The sequence below is a fragment of the Eucalyptus grandis genome, chromosome 2 (assembly GCF_016545825.1).
Source record: "Eucalyptus grandis isolate ANBG69807.140 chromosome 2, ASM1654582v1, whole genome shotgun sequence".
Lineage (NCBI taxonomy): Eukaryota > Viridiplantae > Streptophyta > Magnoliopsida > Myrtales > Myrtaceae > Eucalyptus > Eucalyptus grandis.
In genome coordinates, this window is record NC_052613.1 from 45,106,649 (window position 1) to 45,124,071 (window position 17,423).

The 17,423-nt window shown below is 40.5% G+C and overlaps 2 protein-coding genes across 2 annotated transcripts; both read right to left on the reverse strand.

Moving 5' to 3' along the window:
- Positions 1-286: 286 nt before the first annotated feature.
- Positions 287-2,886, reverse strand: LOC104433029 (1-aminocyclopropane-1-carboxylate oxidase homolog 4-like). The gene is made up of 3 exons (XM_010045645.3): positions 2,358-2,886; positions 885-1,269; positions 287-777 (listed from the first exon to the last, which is right to left on the reverse strand). The coding sequence occupies exons 1-3, from the start codon at positions 2,828-2,830 to the stop codon at positions 532-534; spliced, it is 1,104 nt and encodes a 367-aa protein (XP_010043947.2). The 5' UTR covers positions 2,831-2,886; the 3' UTR covers positions 287-531.
- Positions 2,887-15,128: 12,242 nt separating this feature from the next.
- On the reverse strand, positions 15,129-16,753 carry LOC120290755 (1-aminocyclopropane-1-carboxylate oxidase homolog 4-like). Its single transcript, XM_039307138.1, has 3 exons — positions 16,599-16,753; positions 15,444-15,513; positions 15,129-15,290 (listed from the first exon to the last, which is right to left on the reverse strand). The coding sequence occupies exons 1-3, from the start codon at positions 16,751-16,753 to the stop codon at positions 15,129-15,131; spliced, it is 387 nt and encodes a 128-aa protein (XP_039163072.1).
- Positions 16,754-17,423: the final 670 nt, after the last annotated feature.

Below are 17,423 nucleotides of genomic sequence, written 5' to 3' on the forward strand. Positions count from 1 at the left end.
GAGTGGTATGTAGATGAAATCTCATGTATATTTTCAATTTTTTTTTCCTTTTCTTTCTTGAGATTTATATTCATATGAACTCGCCCATTCAACTCCTCTATTTTATATCTAAACTAGCCACTCAATTAGCGCTTTATGCGGCTTGTCTGTATGCATATTTTTTAAATTGTTGGTAACACTGATTATACAGTATTTGTTATAAGAGAAGAGATATAACTTATTTAATAGTGATAAATATATAATTTTCTAGAAGAATATTATATGTGAAGGGGGGTTCGGGTTACAGTGAAGCAGAAAAGGGGCTATATTATTTTGTTCCCCACACGATAGAGAACGTGATTTTTTTAGAGTACATTCAGGAAAGCTATATTTGAAATAAGTTCCGATGTTGACAAGAAACATAATAGGACATAGATACTCTACCGCTCAGTGATCGGTATTATATAGGGGAAGAATCCAGTATTTCCTCCAGTGCAACAAAGAAGCAATCTTATTCCCGTATCATCTTTTCTGCCCCCATGCACCTCTAAATCACACCCTGAAGTAATGGACCAGACTTTCGTCCAACTTGGTAGTATAGAATGCCCTCCAGTATTCGCCCATGGTGAACTGCCGAAAAGCAGCAGGTTTATCTGAGGATACGAGCTCCGGCAACGGTCCGGCCTGAATATCCGAATCGGTCAAGTTGTGGAAAACTACTATTGACACACGTGGCTCTCGATTAGCGTTGGCCAATACTCGGTGCTCTGCACTTTTGTACTCGTTGTTGGACATGATCTAGGAAGTTGAATCACGTAAATCAGATCTCTATTTCATCATATAATGTTATTTTTGAACTGGCTTAGGTGATTTGAAAATGCTCCTAGTACTCGATGAAAGTTTACCTGAAGGATGTCACCAATGTTCACAACCAGAGCACCGGGAACGGGAGGTGCATCCAACCACTCGTCCCCATGCTTCACTTGCAAACTTGGGTGTTGGTCTTGCAAGAGCACTGCGATCACTCCTGGGTCCGTGTGGGATGACAAGCCGACCGTCAGATCAGGCTGGGGACAGCATGGATAGTAATTCCCCACCATCTTCCTGCTCTCTAGGCATGTCAATTCCTGTAATTTTCCGGGACTCAATCCCAACCCCTCGCTCAACAGTCCCATCAGGATGCCTCCCAGGCGTTGGATCTGTCGATCCCATTCCATCACCTCATTTTTGCAAACGTCGGGCATCTCTGCCATGTTCGGTTTCGGCTCCAACCTTAACTGAAGCGTGTCCCTACAACATAATTCCTTGCATTGGTTTGAACAAATTCTTTTTGCTTGCCCAATTTTCTTTTTTAATGTTCGAATGACTCTTATTTTTGTTTGTCCCCTTGAAAATATAAATTAAATCTTTAACTTCATGCAATCCAGATGTATAATTTATCAATATCATGCTCATCGCATTAAGATGCGTCACCGTCTTCCATTAATCTTATACAATGTGTCATTCCGTATCATCCGTTAAAAAAATTATCCGAAAAGTCAAAAACCTATTATACTGCATCCTATTCAATTCTAAACTTTTCAATTGTGTCAATTTAATCCTAAATCTAAACCATTTGATAAATTGTAAATTTAGTCCAAACTTTCTGATGATTTATCAATTTAGTTCTTTTGGTCATTTTTTGCCAGAATTGCTGACATGGCGGTTTAGTTAGCATTGAACGTTTTACGTGGCACGATTGGCGCTTAGGACGACCGCTGCTGATGTTGACAATTCATGCAATTTTTTTAATATTTCAATTTTATGAATGATTTTTTCTTTTTTCTTTTTTCCTTTTTCGCCTTTTTCCCTCTACCAAGCGTCATGATTGATGACCTTTGCCGGCCTTAGGTGAATGCGGCCCACGTCAAGGGCCGACAAGGGGGCCCTCACTTGTGGCCAACAACCTCCATTAGCCATCGATGAAGCCCGACGATGGCCAATGGAGGGAGAAAAGGAAAAAATAAGAAAACAGAAAAAAAAAATCATAATGAATAGAAAATTGCAAAAATTGTCAACATCAACATCGCCATGTCAACTATTACGGCCAACATTAACTAAATTGCTATGTCAATTATTTTTGGTAAAAATTAATCGAAATAAATAAATTGATACACCATTAGAAGGTTTAGATTAAATTGGCAAACTATTAAAAGGTTTGAGACTAGATTGTCATAATTGAGATCTATATGGCTAAATTGATACGTTGAAATATTTAGAACTGAATTGACTACGGTACGATAAGTTTAGAATTTTTTAGACAATTTTTCATTCATTTGCTAAATATTCTAAACTGGATTTAATGAGATCCTAAATGGTAATTAAACTTGGTTGATTACCTCCAGCTAGCCGCTTTGGAATGGAACAAGTCAACGTTGGAGAAGAACGCGACGCCGGTGTCCATCTCCCCCGCCATCTCCCTCCTGTATATCCTTGCCTTCGCCTCCATCGGTTGCTCGTTGAAGGCCTTCACGGCCGCGATCGTGCGGTCCATAACCTCCGTTGGCACACCGTGGTTGACTACCTGGAAGAAGCCGAGCTCGCGAGACACGCGCCCCACTTCTTCAATGATGGAGGGCCGGCGGGAGGAGTCCCAGCCGGAGAGGTCGATAATAGGGATCGAATGGATCGAATCGGGCCTGGGCTGGGCGGGCTTGAGGCTTGAGAGGGTCTCGGGTGGGTGGATGAAGAGGGAAGGGATGGAGGTGAGGCCGGAGTCGACGAGACCTTTGACTCCTTGCTTGGATTCATCGAATTGCTTGAGCTCTTGGGCTCGGTCGAAGGCTTGTTGAGTGGTGTCCGTGACGCCCATGGTTGGAGACTACGAGTTTCTGGTTTGACCGACAGGAGTGTCGTGCTGCAAGGAAAGAGAAAAGGAAGCGCCGTGAGAGGAAGAGACACCTCCCACATTCATTATATAAAGAAAAAAACTGGCGAGAGACAGTCATCGGGTGCTTTTGATTTTCTTTATGGAATTTTAACTGGTATTAAAATCAAATTAGTAAAGGATATTGACTCGCAGATTAAACGACAAAAATGAAGAACCATGCAGCCCAACATGTTATTTTTTAAAGTAAAATCTTCTCATTTTACAGTAGTTATTCTGGGTTTTTTTAATATTTACAAATAAAATCCGTTTATACTAATCCACTGGATCGCATGTGGGAAGTAATCATCAAAACTAATTTAAGGGGAAGTCCTTAATTTGTACTCAAAAGTACATGTGCACGTGGTATTCCTTTTTCTTTCGTTCTTAATAAAGAAAGAAAGGAGTGATTTGTTCCATTGATTCTTTGATCCCAAACAATAAATTTTAAACTGGTATTTCTCTCTCGTATGACATCATATGATTCTAGATGCTTGAAAATGAGATTTTTCGTAATTAATAGTCATGAATTTCTATCCAACCACAGGTAGTGCAGTTAGTGTGCGTTCTCTCCCTCATCGCCGAGGTCGAGGGTTCAAACCCTCTTGTTGCTGAAGTGTCTTAAGGGGGGGTTCATGATGTTTTCAAACTCAATTCGGACACATTACCTAGTGATAGATAGTTCATGAGAAACACATGTAATTCGAGTTTGTCATGCTGCAAGGAAAGAGAAAAAACCCAATTCGGACACGTTACCTAGTGATAGATCGTTCATGAGAAACACATGTAATTCGAGTTTGTCGTGCTGCAAGGAAAGAGAAAAACTCAATTTGGACACATTACCTAGTGATAGATCGTTCATGAGAAAGCAAGGAAAGAGGAAAAACTCAATTCGGACATGTTACCTAGTGATAGATCATTCATGAGAAACACATGTAATTTGAGTTTATCGTGCTGCAAGGATGTCACCAATGTTCACAACCAGAGCACTGGGAACGGGCAGTGCATCCAACCACTCGTCCCCATGCTTCACTTGCAAACCTGGGTGTTGGTCCTACAAGAGCACTACAATCACTCCCGGGTCCGTGTGGGACGACAAGCCGATCATCAGATCAGGTTGGGGACAACATGGATAGTAATTCCCCACCATCTTCCTGCTCTCTAGGCATGTCAATTCCTGTAATTTTCCGGGACACAATCCCAACCCCTCGCTCAACAGTCCCATCAGGATGCCTCCTAGGCGTTGGATCTATCGATCCCATTCCATCACCTCATTTTTGCAGACCTCGGGCATCTCTGCCATGTCCGGCTTCAGCTTCAACCTTAACTGGAGCGTGTCCCTACAACATAATTCCTTGCATTGGTTTAAAGAAATTCTTTTTGCTTGCCCAATTTTTATTTTTTTTAATGTTCGAATGACTTTTCTTTTTGTTTGTCCCCTTGAAAATATAAATTAATTCTTTAACTTCATGCAATCCAGATGCATAATTTATCAATATCATGCTCACCGCATTAAGATGCGTCACCGTCTTCCATTAATCTTATACAATGTGTCATTCCGTATCATCCGTTAAAAAAAATTATCCGAAAAGTCAAAAACCTATTATACCGTGTGGCACCCCGAAACACCTAAGGTCGCCACAGGTACCTCGCTATACCTAATGAACACTAGTCACATCTATTAGCAACACCTAAGGTCGCCACAGGTACCTCGCTATACCTAATGAACGCTAGTCACATCTATTAGCAGAAGCATTGCAGCTCATAGGCATATATATATATATATATATATATATATATATATATATATATATATATACATATATATTTTATATATCGGTCCCAGCGCAACTTATTTGCGGAAGCATAATTGAAATATCATCTTCTCTCCCTCCAACTGTCATGATACAATGCACACCATTAAGCACCATAGGAAAAGATAAAGCCGAGCCACTTTTATTTACATATTTTCATGATGGATTTTTCTCGGGTTGGTATAACAAAAGAAGGGCCAAGACTTTTGACTACACTCGGCCATAACCTCAAAAAGAGACAACTCGACCCTCTATGTCGATCATGCAAAATCCTCCATCTACTAGTGTCGGCTATTGTCCAAAAAGTTGCAGCAACTACTTCTCGTGCGCGGGTAGTCACACCCATGCCAGTGCATCAGGTGGCGGCGGCGGCAACATCCCTTGCATCACTCCGTCTTGACGAACGTGAACAGATATGAACTCCTGAATGACCGGGCCCTCAGCCAGGCCTACGTCATACATCACTAATGCACGAACTCGAATGAACGCCAGACCAGGGATGGTGGGACAATTGATCTCCACACACTCGACCTCCACATCCGAAGGAAGGCCATAAAAGACGCCCCGTGTGACAGCAGAGAGCGGCATCTTTCTAATCTGAAATGTTGGTCCCCAAAGGGGTGAGTATAGCCACTCAGCAAGTAAAGAACCCAATAAACCACTCAATGTATCACACAATACAATCATAACAATCATAGCATAACACATGTCATTCATGCATCCATGCATAATTTACCTTGAAGCCGTGCATATGTCATCATACCGTATGTACATACATCCTCATGTAATCATCATCATCATGTCATGCATGTACTATCATGCCATAGGTGCACATACATCCATGCATTCACCTTCATCATATCACATATACCATCATCCATATATGCACATACATCCATGCACTTACCATCATCATGTCACATATACCATCATGTCATTGGTGCACATACATCCATGCACTTACCATCATGCCATAGGTGCACATACATCCATGCACTCATCATCATGCATCCATGCATACATGTTGCCATACCATGCATAATTCAATTTTAATTTCCAAATTTTATTCTTTCATTTTGAAACGCCATATTTCTCTTTCCCGAAACCAGTATTTGCATTCCACATTTATCGCTCGCACCCCACCTGGCATCGCGAGGAACCTCCAGTACAAACCTCCAGGCATTCGGCACACACCCTCTGGGCATCTCGTATCCCAACTGGCATCACGAGGCATCCCCCGGCTCACACCTCCGGGCTTCCGGCACCCCCACGCTCCGGGTATCTCGAAACTCCCGAGGACCCTTCGGAATTACGCCACTAGGCCACTGGGCATCCGGCATTTACACTCCCTGGCCGGGCATCCCAACACTCCTGGGGCATCGTCGGCTCACACCTCCGACGGCCTTCTCATTTATCATAGTTCACATTTATAATTATGGTTCAATTTTAACATGGCATATGATATGATGGCAAACAAGATCATTTTCAGCATTTGATTCTTATATGTAGTTCCAATCATCATCATATATGCAGCAAGATCCAATCACTCATGACATCACAATCCATGGGGTCCATACAACTTAGAACAATCCATACATCATGACTTTTGAAATTTACCAAATTCCAGCTTGCACAATTTCAGAAAACATATAAATTAAATATCCATATGATCTTCAAAAATTATAAAATCAGAACATGTGATAGGCAAGACATAAAGGTAGCAACTCCATGAAGAACACATGCCCAAAAGAACTTCACACAAAAAGATATAGGTCACACAATACAGCTTGCAAAATTCGGATATTATCAGATTGCTCAGTTCTTGAAATATTTCGATTAAAATACCCGAATGGCCTCCAAAAATTATGAAATTTTACCAGGTGATATTCAAGACCCTAAGGTATATTTTTCATGAAGACATCCAGGCCATATTCGTCCTAGGTAATTAACTATGGATGGTCGAAGCCCCTGTTCCTGGTACCGAACAGTCCAGTTTAGCTGTCTCCGAAAAATCAAGGTTTCACCTACTTATCTTCCTTCATTTCCTCTGAATTTTTAATATGTTTTGCCTCAAGGGGTCCAATAAAAATTTCATTAAGGGATCTAGGTGATATTCTCAATGGATAGTCACTTTTTAGTTCACGAAGTCACTGGAGTCGAGTACAATACTTCCAGATCTATCGTCTCCAAAGGAAAAATCGTTTCACTAGGCTAAAATTGTTCATTTTAATTAAAATTTGAGTATTTTAGTATTAAAGATGTTCTCTACAACTTTCATGCAGAAGTAGAAGTGAAATTCTTAGTAAAAAGTGACATGAAACACACAAAACCACCAAGAGGTCGACAAAACAGTTTCAGATCTAGCATTTTCGTAGAGGAAGGGTTTCACCCCCTAAAACTCAGCCATTTTGTCTCAAATTTTATTATGTTATACTTTGAGATGTTTTCTACAACTTTCGTGAAGAAGTTGAAGCCAAAATCCGACTCAAAACCCGCATGCAAGCCTCTACAACATTCTGGGTCAGGCGGTATACTCGAAAACAGAATACTATTTCAAAAACAACACACTCAAGCTTCGGTTTCTCACACCCTAAACGTTCGAGATTCACCATCATTCAAACACATATGCAAGATACAACATGCAAGAGCAGAATATAGATCCCAACTTGTCTTTGTACCGAGCAAGCACAAGCAACACGGCGGACGACGGACGCACGGCGACGGGCGATGGACGAGCGGACGGACGGACACACGGCTTCTTCCTCCTCTCTCTCGGTTCCTCACTCTCTTGGCAACCCTCTCTCTCTCTCTCCCTTATGGTCAACAACCCCCCATAACTGGTCACTCCTTCCTTTTATTCGCCCCTCAATACCATCATTAGCCATCATTAGAAGCCACCCAAGAAGACCAATAGATGAAGCCTCCTTTTTGCCACTTGGCAAATCCCATGCATGATGGGCTTGAAGGTTTGGGCCGGCTCCTCCCCCCTTGTGGTCGATGGCAGCCCTCTTCATGGGCCTCATGGGCCAAGCCAATTTGGCCCACTTTAGGTCCAATACCCTTGGGCCTAAAGTTTAATCTTAATAAATCCCATTTTCACTTTTAATAATTCATTTTTAATTCTCTCTTTTATAGATTTCAAATTCTCAATTTCATATGGTCATAAATCTTGTAACATTTAAACTATAGGGACTAAATCTATGAGGTGCATAGCCAAGAATAAATTCTTCTTATTAATTTATCCTATAATACTAATTTTAATAACTCATGAACACAAAATACATAACACTTGGCCTTAAAAGAAAACCCATGGCTAAAGCATAAACCAAGGGTAATTTCATTACCTAATCATAGGCTTTAATACATCTAGAGGTTGCCTTGAATTTTGGGATGCCACATACTGCATCCTAGTGATAGATCGTTCATGAGAAACACATGTAATTCGAGTTTGTCGTGCTGCAAGGAAAGAGAAAGGGAAGCGCCGCGAGTGGAACAGACACCTCCCACATTCATCATATAAAGAAAAAACTAGCGAGAGATGGTCATTGGGTGCTTTTGATTTTTCTTAATGGAATTTTAACTGGTATTAAAATCAAATTAATAAAGGATATTGACTCACAGATTAAAGGACAGAAATGAAGACTCATGCAGCTGAACATGTTATTTTTTAAAGAAAATCTTCTCAATTTACAGTAGTTATTCTGGGTTTTTTAATATTTACAACTAAAATCCGTTTATACTAATCAAGTGGATCACATGTGGGAAGTAATCATCAAAACTAATTTAAGGGGAAGTCCTTAATTTGTAGCCAAAAGTACATGTGCACGTGGTATTGGTTTTTTCTTTCGTTCTTAATAAAGAAAGAAAGGAGGGATGTGTTTCGTTGACTCTTTGACCCCAAATAATAAATTTTAAACTGTTATTTCTGTCTCGTATGACATCATATGATTATGGATGCTTGAAAGTGAGAATTTTCTTAACAACATTTCAATTGGACGATTCAAAGTAACAGCGTGATGTTTTCAAACTCAATTACCTAGCGATAGATCATTCATGACAAACACATCTAATTCCCTTTATTTTAAATAGCGACAAAAGTGCTTTTAATTAAACTAGCTATTCAATCCGCATTTGGTAGGGGCTTGTTTATATCCAGGCGAGGTGGCTCGGCCAAAGAAAAGGGAAAAGACAAAATATAAAAAAAAATTAAAAAATCTAAAAGAAATCCACTTCGGATGGGAAATTGTTAAAAAGATCAATGTGGGATGATTTGTCGGAATATGCACTCAAGTGAGTGAAAAAGTTATGACACACAAGTGAGCGCCATATAGAAATTATGGCATTTTGCTATTGTTCTCCTGGCCTATTTATTAGTGATACATCTATAGTTTTTAAGAAGAATGTTGTATCTAAGGAGCCGGATAACTATGAGGTAGAACAACACTAGGGCAAAAGAACGTTTCAAGTGTCATAACTTTGCCCAAAGGGACACTTAGGCCCCGTTTGTTTGTGTTTCTTTTTTTTTGTTTCTAAACACTTTTTCTGTTTTTTTGTTCTTTTGTTCCCAGGAACAAAAAAGAAACAGAAATAAGAAACACAAAATTTGTGTTTCTTATTTCTGAAACACATTTGAGAAACACTTTCCTTTTTTTTCTTTTTTCTCTTATTTTCTTCTTCTTTTTCTTTTGGCCGGTCGCCGGCCGGCCATGGCCGGCGACCGGCCGACGAGGGCCGGCGGCCTCGCCCAGCCACGGCGAGGCTCGCGGCCCCGGCGAGGCCGAGGCTCGCCGTCCCCGGCGAGGCCGAGCTCGCCCAGCGGCCGGCGAGTGTCGGCCTCGCCGGATCTGGGCAAGTCGGCGTCGGGGCGGTGGCCCGACGAGGCCGCGCCGCCCGGGCGGTGGCCCGGCGAGGCCGCCGCCCGCCGCTGGGCGAGCTCGGCCTCGCCGGATCAAGGCGAGGCCGATCCTCGCCGGGGGCGGCGAGCCTCGCCGTGGCTGGGTGAGGCCGCCGGCCCTAGCCGGCGGTCGCCGGCCATGGCCAAGGCCGGCGACCGGCCAAAAGAAAAAGAAGAAGAAAATAAGAGAAAAAAAGAAAAAAAAAAAAATAGAAAAAAATAGAAAAAATAAAAGAAATAAAAAAAAAATTATACAAATTTACCAAACGTGTTTCTGTTTATTTTTTATTCCCGAAACAAGTTTACCAAACGCGTTTTTTTGTTCAAAAATTATTCCCCGGAACAGAAACATTTTTTTCTATTTCTGTTCTCTGGAACAATTTTTAAACAGAAACGCAAACAAACGCACCCTTAAGTGCCATAACTTACGAAATGTACACTTAAGTGCCACATTCGAAGAAAAACGGATCACTTGAGCGCCACTCCGGCCAAAATGCCGATGTGGCATTTTTCCGGCGAAGCGCGCCCAAAATGACGCCGTTTTACACGTTGACGTGGCCAAATAATGCAAAAACAACATCGTTTTGGGCTGACGTGATAAAAAATTAATTAGGTTTAAATTTAGTTAAAATATTAAAAAATAATAATTTTAAATTAAATTTAGTTAAAATATTTAAAAAAATAATTTAAAATATTTAAAAAAATTAAAAAAAAAAAAGGAACGGGGGAGGCGGCCGAGGGATCGCCCCGAGCCGCCGTTCTACCGCCCTACTACCGCGGAAGGGCCGGCGACGGTAGGGGAGGGTCGGCCGGGGTCGCCAGGGCCCCGGCTAGGGCGGCGACCCGGCCAACCAGTGGCGAGGGCTCGCGAGCCTCGCCCCAAATCGAGGTGAGGGTCACGCCCCGCCCCCAAATCCAACGGCGAGGGCTCGCGGCCCTCGCCGGCCAGGCCAAGGGTCGCCGACCCTTGCCGGATCCGGGCGAGGGCCGTGACCCTCGCCCCAGATCGGGGCGAGGGCTTGCGAGCCCTCAGCCCCGGTCGGCTAGGGTCGCTAGCCCCCGGCTAGGGCCCGACGACCACGGCCAACCCTCTCCCTGCCGTCACCGGCCCTTCCCAGCGGCGGCGGCGGGCGGCGGCGGCAACGGCCGAGGGCCGATCCCTCGCCGCCTCCCCCGTTCTCTTTTTTTTGTTTTTTTTTTTTTTTTAATTTTTTATAATTTTTATAATTGTTTATAATTTTTTAATTATTATTATTTTTATATTTTAACTAAATTTAATTTTAAAATTATTTTTTTAATATTTAACTAAATTTAATTTAATTAAATTTTTTATTATTTTTTTACCACGTCAGCCCTAAACGACGACGTTTTTGCATTATTTGGCCACGTCAGCGTGCAAAACAGCGTCGTTTTGGGCTCGGTTCGCCGGAAAAATGCCACGTCGACGTTTTGGCCGGATTGGCACTCAAGTGATCATTTTTACTCCGATTTTGGCACTTAAATGTACCTTTCGTAAGTTATGGAACTTAAGTGTCCCTTTGGGCAAAGTTAAGGCACTCCAAGGGTCCGCACGTCATTATGTTTCCTAAGCCCGCAATCGAGTACATTCAGAAAATCTATTCTTAAAATAACTTATTTTTGGTCTGGATATTTAAAATATTTTTGGTCTGGATATTTAAAATAAGTTGACTTGATGAAAAAAAGAAGAAATCGCAATGAAAGAGAAATGCTCTATTTGCAAATAAGTTGCAATAGAAAAGAAACGTTGTATTACAAAAATTAAAGCTCGAGACCTTTGTCCTAATCCGTATTATGAAAGATCTTTTCTGAAATATTTGGATGCGCTAAATCGACTTATTTGAATAAAATAAGTCATTATTTGAATTACCAATAGTTTAATTAAGGACAAGTGTCTTTAGTTTGTTGAACTTTTGTTTATCCTTTATCGAGCAATTTCTTTATGACAAATATATAACTTCTGATTTAATTTAATTATTTTTATTGGTTAAACAATAAAAATTATAAAATTTTAATCGAAATCGTATCATTGAAAATGATATTTAATAACCTTCAATATCAGTCAGGAGTGAATTTGAAACTACTTTCTCTAATTTATCCATAGTCCTCAAGTTCAAATCCAAAAGAGAAAAAAATCTAGATGTACTCTTTCATTATCTAATTTCTTATAGATTATGTAATTTATCAATGATTTGGTAGATTAAACTTAGTTGGAGATACTCTTTCTTTGTTCATTTTCTGGAATTTAACATCAACAAAAGAATAGAAATTTAAAATTACAAATAAATAAACTAAAAACTTTGTCTTGGGTCACGCGGCAAAACTATTTGACGTGCCATATGTGGCAACCAGAGAGTAGAAAGTGAAGGATCATGAGCATAGGAGCGAACATTCTTTTAGTTTCGAAGAGAAAAAATCTAGATATGCTCTCTTTTTATTTATTTTCTGAAATTTAAACTCAATAAATCAGGAGAGAAGTTATGATATAAAATACTAATAATATAGTATTTAATATGAGGGAAGAGATAGGACTTATTTAATAATGATACATATAATTTTCTAGAAGAATATCATGTCTAAGGGGGAACGTTACTTTGAAGCTGAAAAGTTGTGGTAATATTATGTTTCTAGAGCATGCAAAACATAATGTTTCTAGAGCATGCAAAACATAGTAGAAAAAGTGATTGTTTTTTAATACATTCAAGAACGCTATATTTAAAATAAATTTCGCTTGACGAGGAAAAAAAATATAATAGGAGATAGATGCTCTATATATTAATGATCAATAGAATTTAGGGGAAGAATCCAGCATTTCCTCCGGTGTTATAGGGAAGCAATCTTATTCCTGCATCATCTCTTTTGGCCTATGCACCTCTCAATCATGCCCTGAAGGAATTTATCAGACTTTCTTGTAACTCCGCAGTACGGAATCTCCTATAGTATTTGTCCATGGTGCACTGTCGAAAAGCAGCGAATTTATCCAAGGATGCGAGCTCCGGCAATGGTCTGAGTTGAATGTCTAGCTTGCTCAAGTTGTGGAAAACTGCCATCGACATGTGTGGCTCTGGGTTAGGGTTGGCCAACACCAAGTGCTCCGCACTTTTGTACTCATTGTTGGAGAAGATATGGGAAATCGAAATTAAATAAATCAAATCTCTATTTCATTATATAATGTTACTTCTGAACTAGCTTGGGTACTTTGGAGATGCTGGTAGTACTCAATGGAAATTTACTTGAAGAATGTCACCAATGTTCACAACCAGAGCACCTAGGACGGGCGGCATATCCAACCGCTCACTGCCGTGCTTCACTTGCAATCCCATGAGGTGGTCTTGTAGGAGAATTGTGATCACTCCCGGTCCATGTGGGACGCTGAGGGTTCGTTTGGTAACGCTTCTACTCCGATGAACAATTTTTTTTAGACATAATTTTTTTCTATTTCTATTCCCAAAACAATTTTTAAGTGAAAGAACGTGTTTGGTAACAATACAAAGTTTCTACTGTCGGAATGGAAAAAGAACAAGAATGTGCTTGGTAATGTAGAATTTCTTTTAATTTTTTAAGATTTTTATTTTTTATTTTTTTCTTTTCTTATATTTCCTTGCCAAATGTTGCCGGTTGGTAGGCGACGGCGGTTAGCAATGGGTGGCGGCCAAACAGCAACGGCAGCAATGAGGGGTGGCAGCAAGGAAGAAGAAAAGGAAAAAAAGTAAAAATTAACTTATTTCTAAAAATTGTCTTTGGGAATAAGAAGTTATTTTTTTCTACTTTTTATTTTTATTCCAAATCTATTCCCTGTTAGGCAATCTCCGGCTGCTTTTCTATTTCGGAAAATAAAATAAAATTAGTTAACGTTATCAAATAGATTTTTATTTTTTATTTTTATTTCAATGTGAAAAAAATTTAGAACATCCTCAAGTGGACCCCAAGCCTACGTCAAAATCGGGCTGGGGCTAATACGGATAGCAATTCCCCACCATGACTCTTCAGGTGCACGTCGATTCCTATAGCTTTTCGGGACTCAATCCCAACCCTTCGCTCAACGGTCCCATCAAGATGCCTCCCAAGTGTTGGATCTACTGATCCCATTCCATCTCCTTATTTTTGTGGAAAAAAAAACTAAAATATTAACAAAAGAAAAAGAAAAAAGGAACACGCATGAGAGGGATGGAGGCCCTCGCCTTTGGTTGACGAGGCTTGCCAACCCTTGCCATGGCGCCCACGACCCCACTAGCCATTGCAGCCACTCCATTGGTGTTGGGGCAGTGGCCACAAAGAGAGGGAGCCCTCCCACCTCCCTCCCGCCTATATTATCTTTTTGAATTTTTCTTCCAAAAATCTTAATCTAATTTAATTTTAATTTATATTATATTGTGTTTTGACGAAAATATCCTTAATTGGTGGGAATTTTTTGCCGATCGACGAGCTAGCGAGGCTAAACCCTTATTTGAAATAATCATAATCACTTCAGATCCTTCTTTGAGACTAATATGATCACTTCAGTCTTTATTTGAAATAAGGTCCATTTTTTGCTCTTATTTGAGAAAACGAGGGCATTTTGAGCTCTTATTTGAAGTTATCCAAAAAATAAATAAAGGAGAAGCCTTTGCTTGCCCCTCCTTAGTTGTAACCGGTGAGTGGTATGTAGATGAAATCTCATGTATATTTTCAATTTTTTTTTCTTTTCTTTCTTGAGATTTATATTCATATGAACTCGCCCATTCAACTCATCTATTCTATATCTAAACTAGCCACTCGATTTGCCCTTTATGCGGCTTGTCTGTATGCATATTTTTTAAATTGTTGGTGACACTAATAATACAGTATTTGTTATAAGAGAAGAGATAGGACTTATTTAACAGTGATAAATATATATTTTTCTAGAAGAATATTATATGTGAAGGGGGGTTCGGGTTACAGTGAAGCAGAAAAGGGGCTGTATTATTCTGTTCCCCACATGATAGAGAACGTGATTTTTTTAGAGTACATTCAGGAAAGCTATATTTGAAATAAGTTCCGATGTTGACAAGAAACATAATAGGACATAGATACTCTACCGCTTAGTGATCGGTATTATATAGGGGAAGAATCCAGTATTTCCTCCAGTGCAACAAAGAAGCAATCTTAGTCTCGTATCATCTTTTCTGCCCCCATGCACCTCTGAATCACGCCCTGAAGTAATGGACCAGACTTTTGTCCAACTTGGTAGTATAGAAAGCCCTCCAGTATTCGCCCATGGTGAACTGCCGAAAAGCAGCAGGTTTATCTGAGGATACGAGCTCCGGCAATGGTCCGGCCTGAATATCCGAATCGGTCAAGTTGTGGAAAACTACTATTGACACACGTGGCTCTCGATTAGGGTTGGCCAATACTCAGTGCTCTGCACTTTTGTACTCGTTGTTGGACATGATCTAGGAAGTTGAATTACGTAAATCAGATCTCTATTTCATCGTATAATGTTATTTTTGAACTGACTCAGGTGATTTGAAAATGCTCCTAGTACTCAACGAAAGTTTACCTAAAGGATGTCACCAATGTTCACAACCAGAGCACCGGGAACGGGCGGTGCATCCAACCACTCGTCCCCATGCTTCACTTGCAAACCTGGGTGTTGGTCCTGCATGAGCACTGCGATCACTCCCGGGTCCGTGTGGGACGACAAGCCGATCGTCAGATCAGGCTGGGGACAGGATGGATAGTAATTCCCCACCATCTTCCTGCTCTCTAGGCATGTCAATTCTTGTAATTTTCCGGGACTCAATCCCAACCCCTCGCTCAACAGTCGCATTAGGATGCCTCCCAGGCGTTGGATCTGTCGATCTCATTCCATCACCTCATTTTTGCAGACCTCGGGCATCTCTGCCATGTTCGGTTTCGGCTCCAACCTTAACTGGAGCGTGTCCCTGCAACATAATTCCTTGCATTGGTTTAAACAAATTCTTTTTGCTTGCCCATTTTTTTTTTTAATGTTCGAATGACTTTTCTTTTTGTTTGTCCCCTTGAAAATATAAATTAATTCTTTATCTTCATGCAATCCAGATGTATAAATTATCAATATCATGCTCATCGCATTAAGATGCGTCACCGTCTTCTATTAATCTTATACAATGTGTCATTCCGTATCATCCGTTAAAAAAATTATCCGAAAAGTCATAAACCTATTATATCGTATCCTATTCAATTCTAAACATTTCAATTGTGTCAATTTAATCCAAAATCTAAACCTTTTGATGAATTATAATTTTAGTCCAAACTTTCTGATGATTTATTAATTTAGTTCTTTCGGTCATTTTTTGCCATAATTGCTGACGTGGTAGTTTAGTCAGCATTGAACGTTTTACGTGGCACAACTGGCACTTAGGACGACCGGTGCTGATGTTGACAATTCATGCAATTTTTTTAATATTTCAATTTTATGAATGATTTTTTCTTTTTCTGTTTTCCTTTTTCGCTTTTTTCCCTTTACCAAGCGTCATCGATGATTGATGACCTCTGCCGGCCTTAGGTGAATGCGGCCCACGTCAAGGGCCGACAAGGGGGCCCTCACTTGTGGCCAACAATCTCCATTAGCCATCGATGAAGCCCAACGATGGCCAATGGAGGGAAAAAAGGGAAAAAAAAAAAAAAAAAAAAATCATAATGAATATAAAATTGCAAAAATTGTCAACATCAACATCGCCATGTTACATATTACAGCCAACATTAACTAAATTGCTATGTCAATTATTTTTGGTAAAAATTAATCGAAATAACTAAATTGATACACCATTATAAGGTTTAGATTAAATTGGCAAACTATTAAAAGGTTTGAGTCTAAATTGTCATAATTGAGATCTATATGACTAAATTGATACTTTGAAATATTTAGAACTGAATTGACTGTGGTACGATAAATTTAGAATTTTTTGGACAATTTTTCATTCATTTGCTAAATATTCTAAACTGGATTTAATGCGATCCTAAATGGTAATTAAGCTTGGTTGATTACCTCCTGCTAGCCGCTTTGGAATGGAACAAGTCAACGTTGGAGAAGAACGCGACGCCGGTGTCCATCTCCCCCGCCATCTCCCTCCTGTATATTTTTGCCTTCGCCTCCATCGGTTGCTCGTTGAAGGCCTTCACGGCCGCGATCGTGCGGTCCATAACCTCCGTTGGCACACCGTGGTTGACTACCTGGAAGAAGCTGAGCTCGCGAGACACGCGCCCCACTTCTTCAATGATGGAGGGCCGGCGGGAGGAGTCCCAGCCGGAGAGGTCGATAATAGGGATCGAATGGATCGAATCGGGCCTGGGCTGGGCGGGCTTGAGGCTTGAGGGGGTCTCGGGTGGGTGGATGAAGAGGGAAGGGATGGAGGTGAGGCCGGAGTCGACGAGACCTTTGACTCCTTGCTTGGATTAATCGAATTGCTTGAGCTCTTGGGCTCGGTCGAAGGCTTGTTGGGTGGTGTCCGTGACGCCCATGGTTGGAGACTCCGAGTTTCTGGTTTGACCGACAGGAGTATCGTGCAGCAAGGAAAGAGAAAGGGAAGTGCCGTGAGAGGAAGAGACACCTCCCATATTCATTATTAAAAAGAAAAAAACTGGCGAGAGACAGTCATCGGGTGCTTTTGATTTTCTTTTATGGAATTTTAACTGGTATTAAAATCAAATTAGTAAAGGATATTGACTCGCAGATTAAACGACAAAAATGAAGAACCATGCAGCCCAACATGTTATTTTTAAAGTAAAATCTTCTCATTTTACAGTAGTTATTCTGGGTTTTTTTAATATTTACAAATAAAATCCGTTTATACTAATCCAGTGGATCGCATGT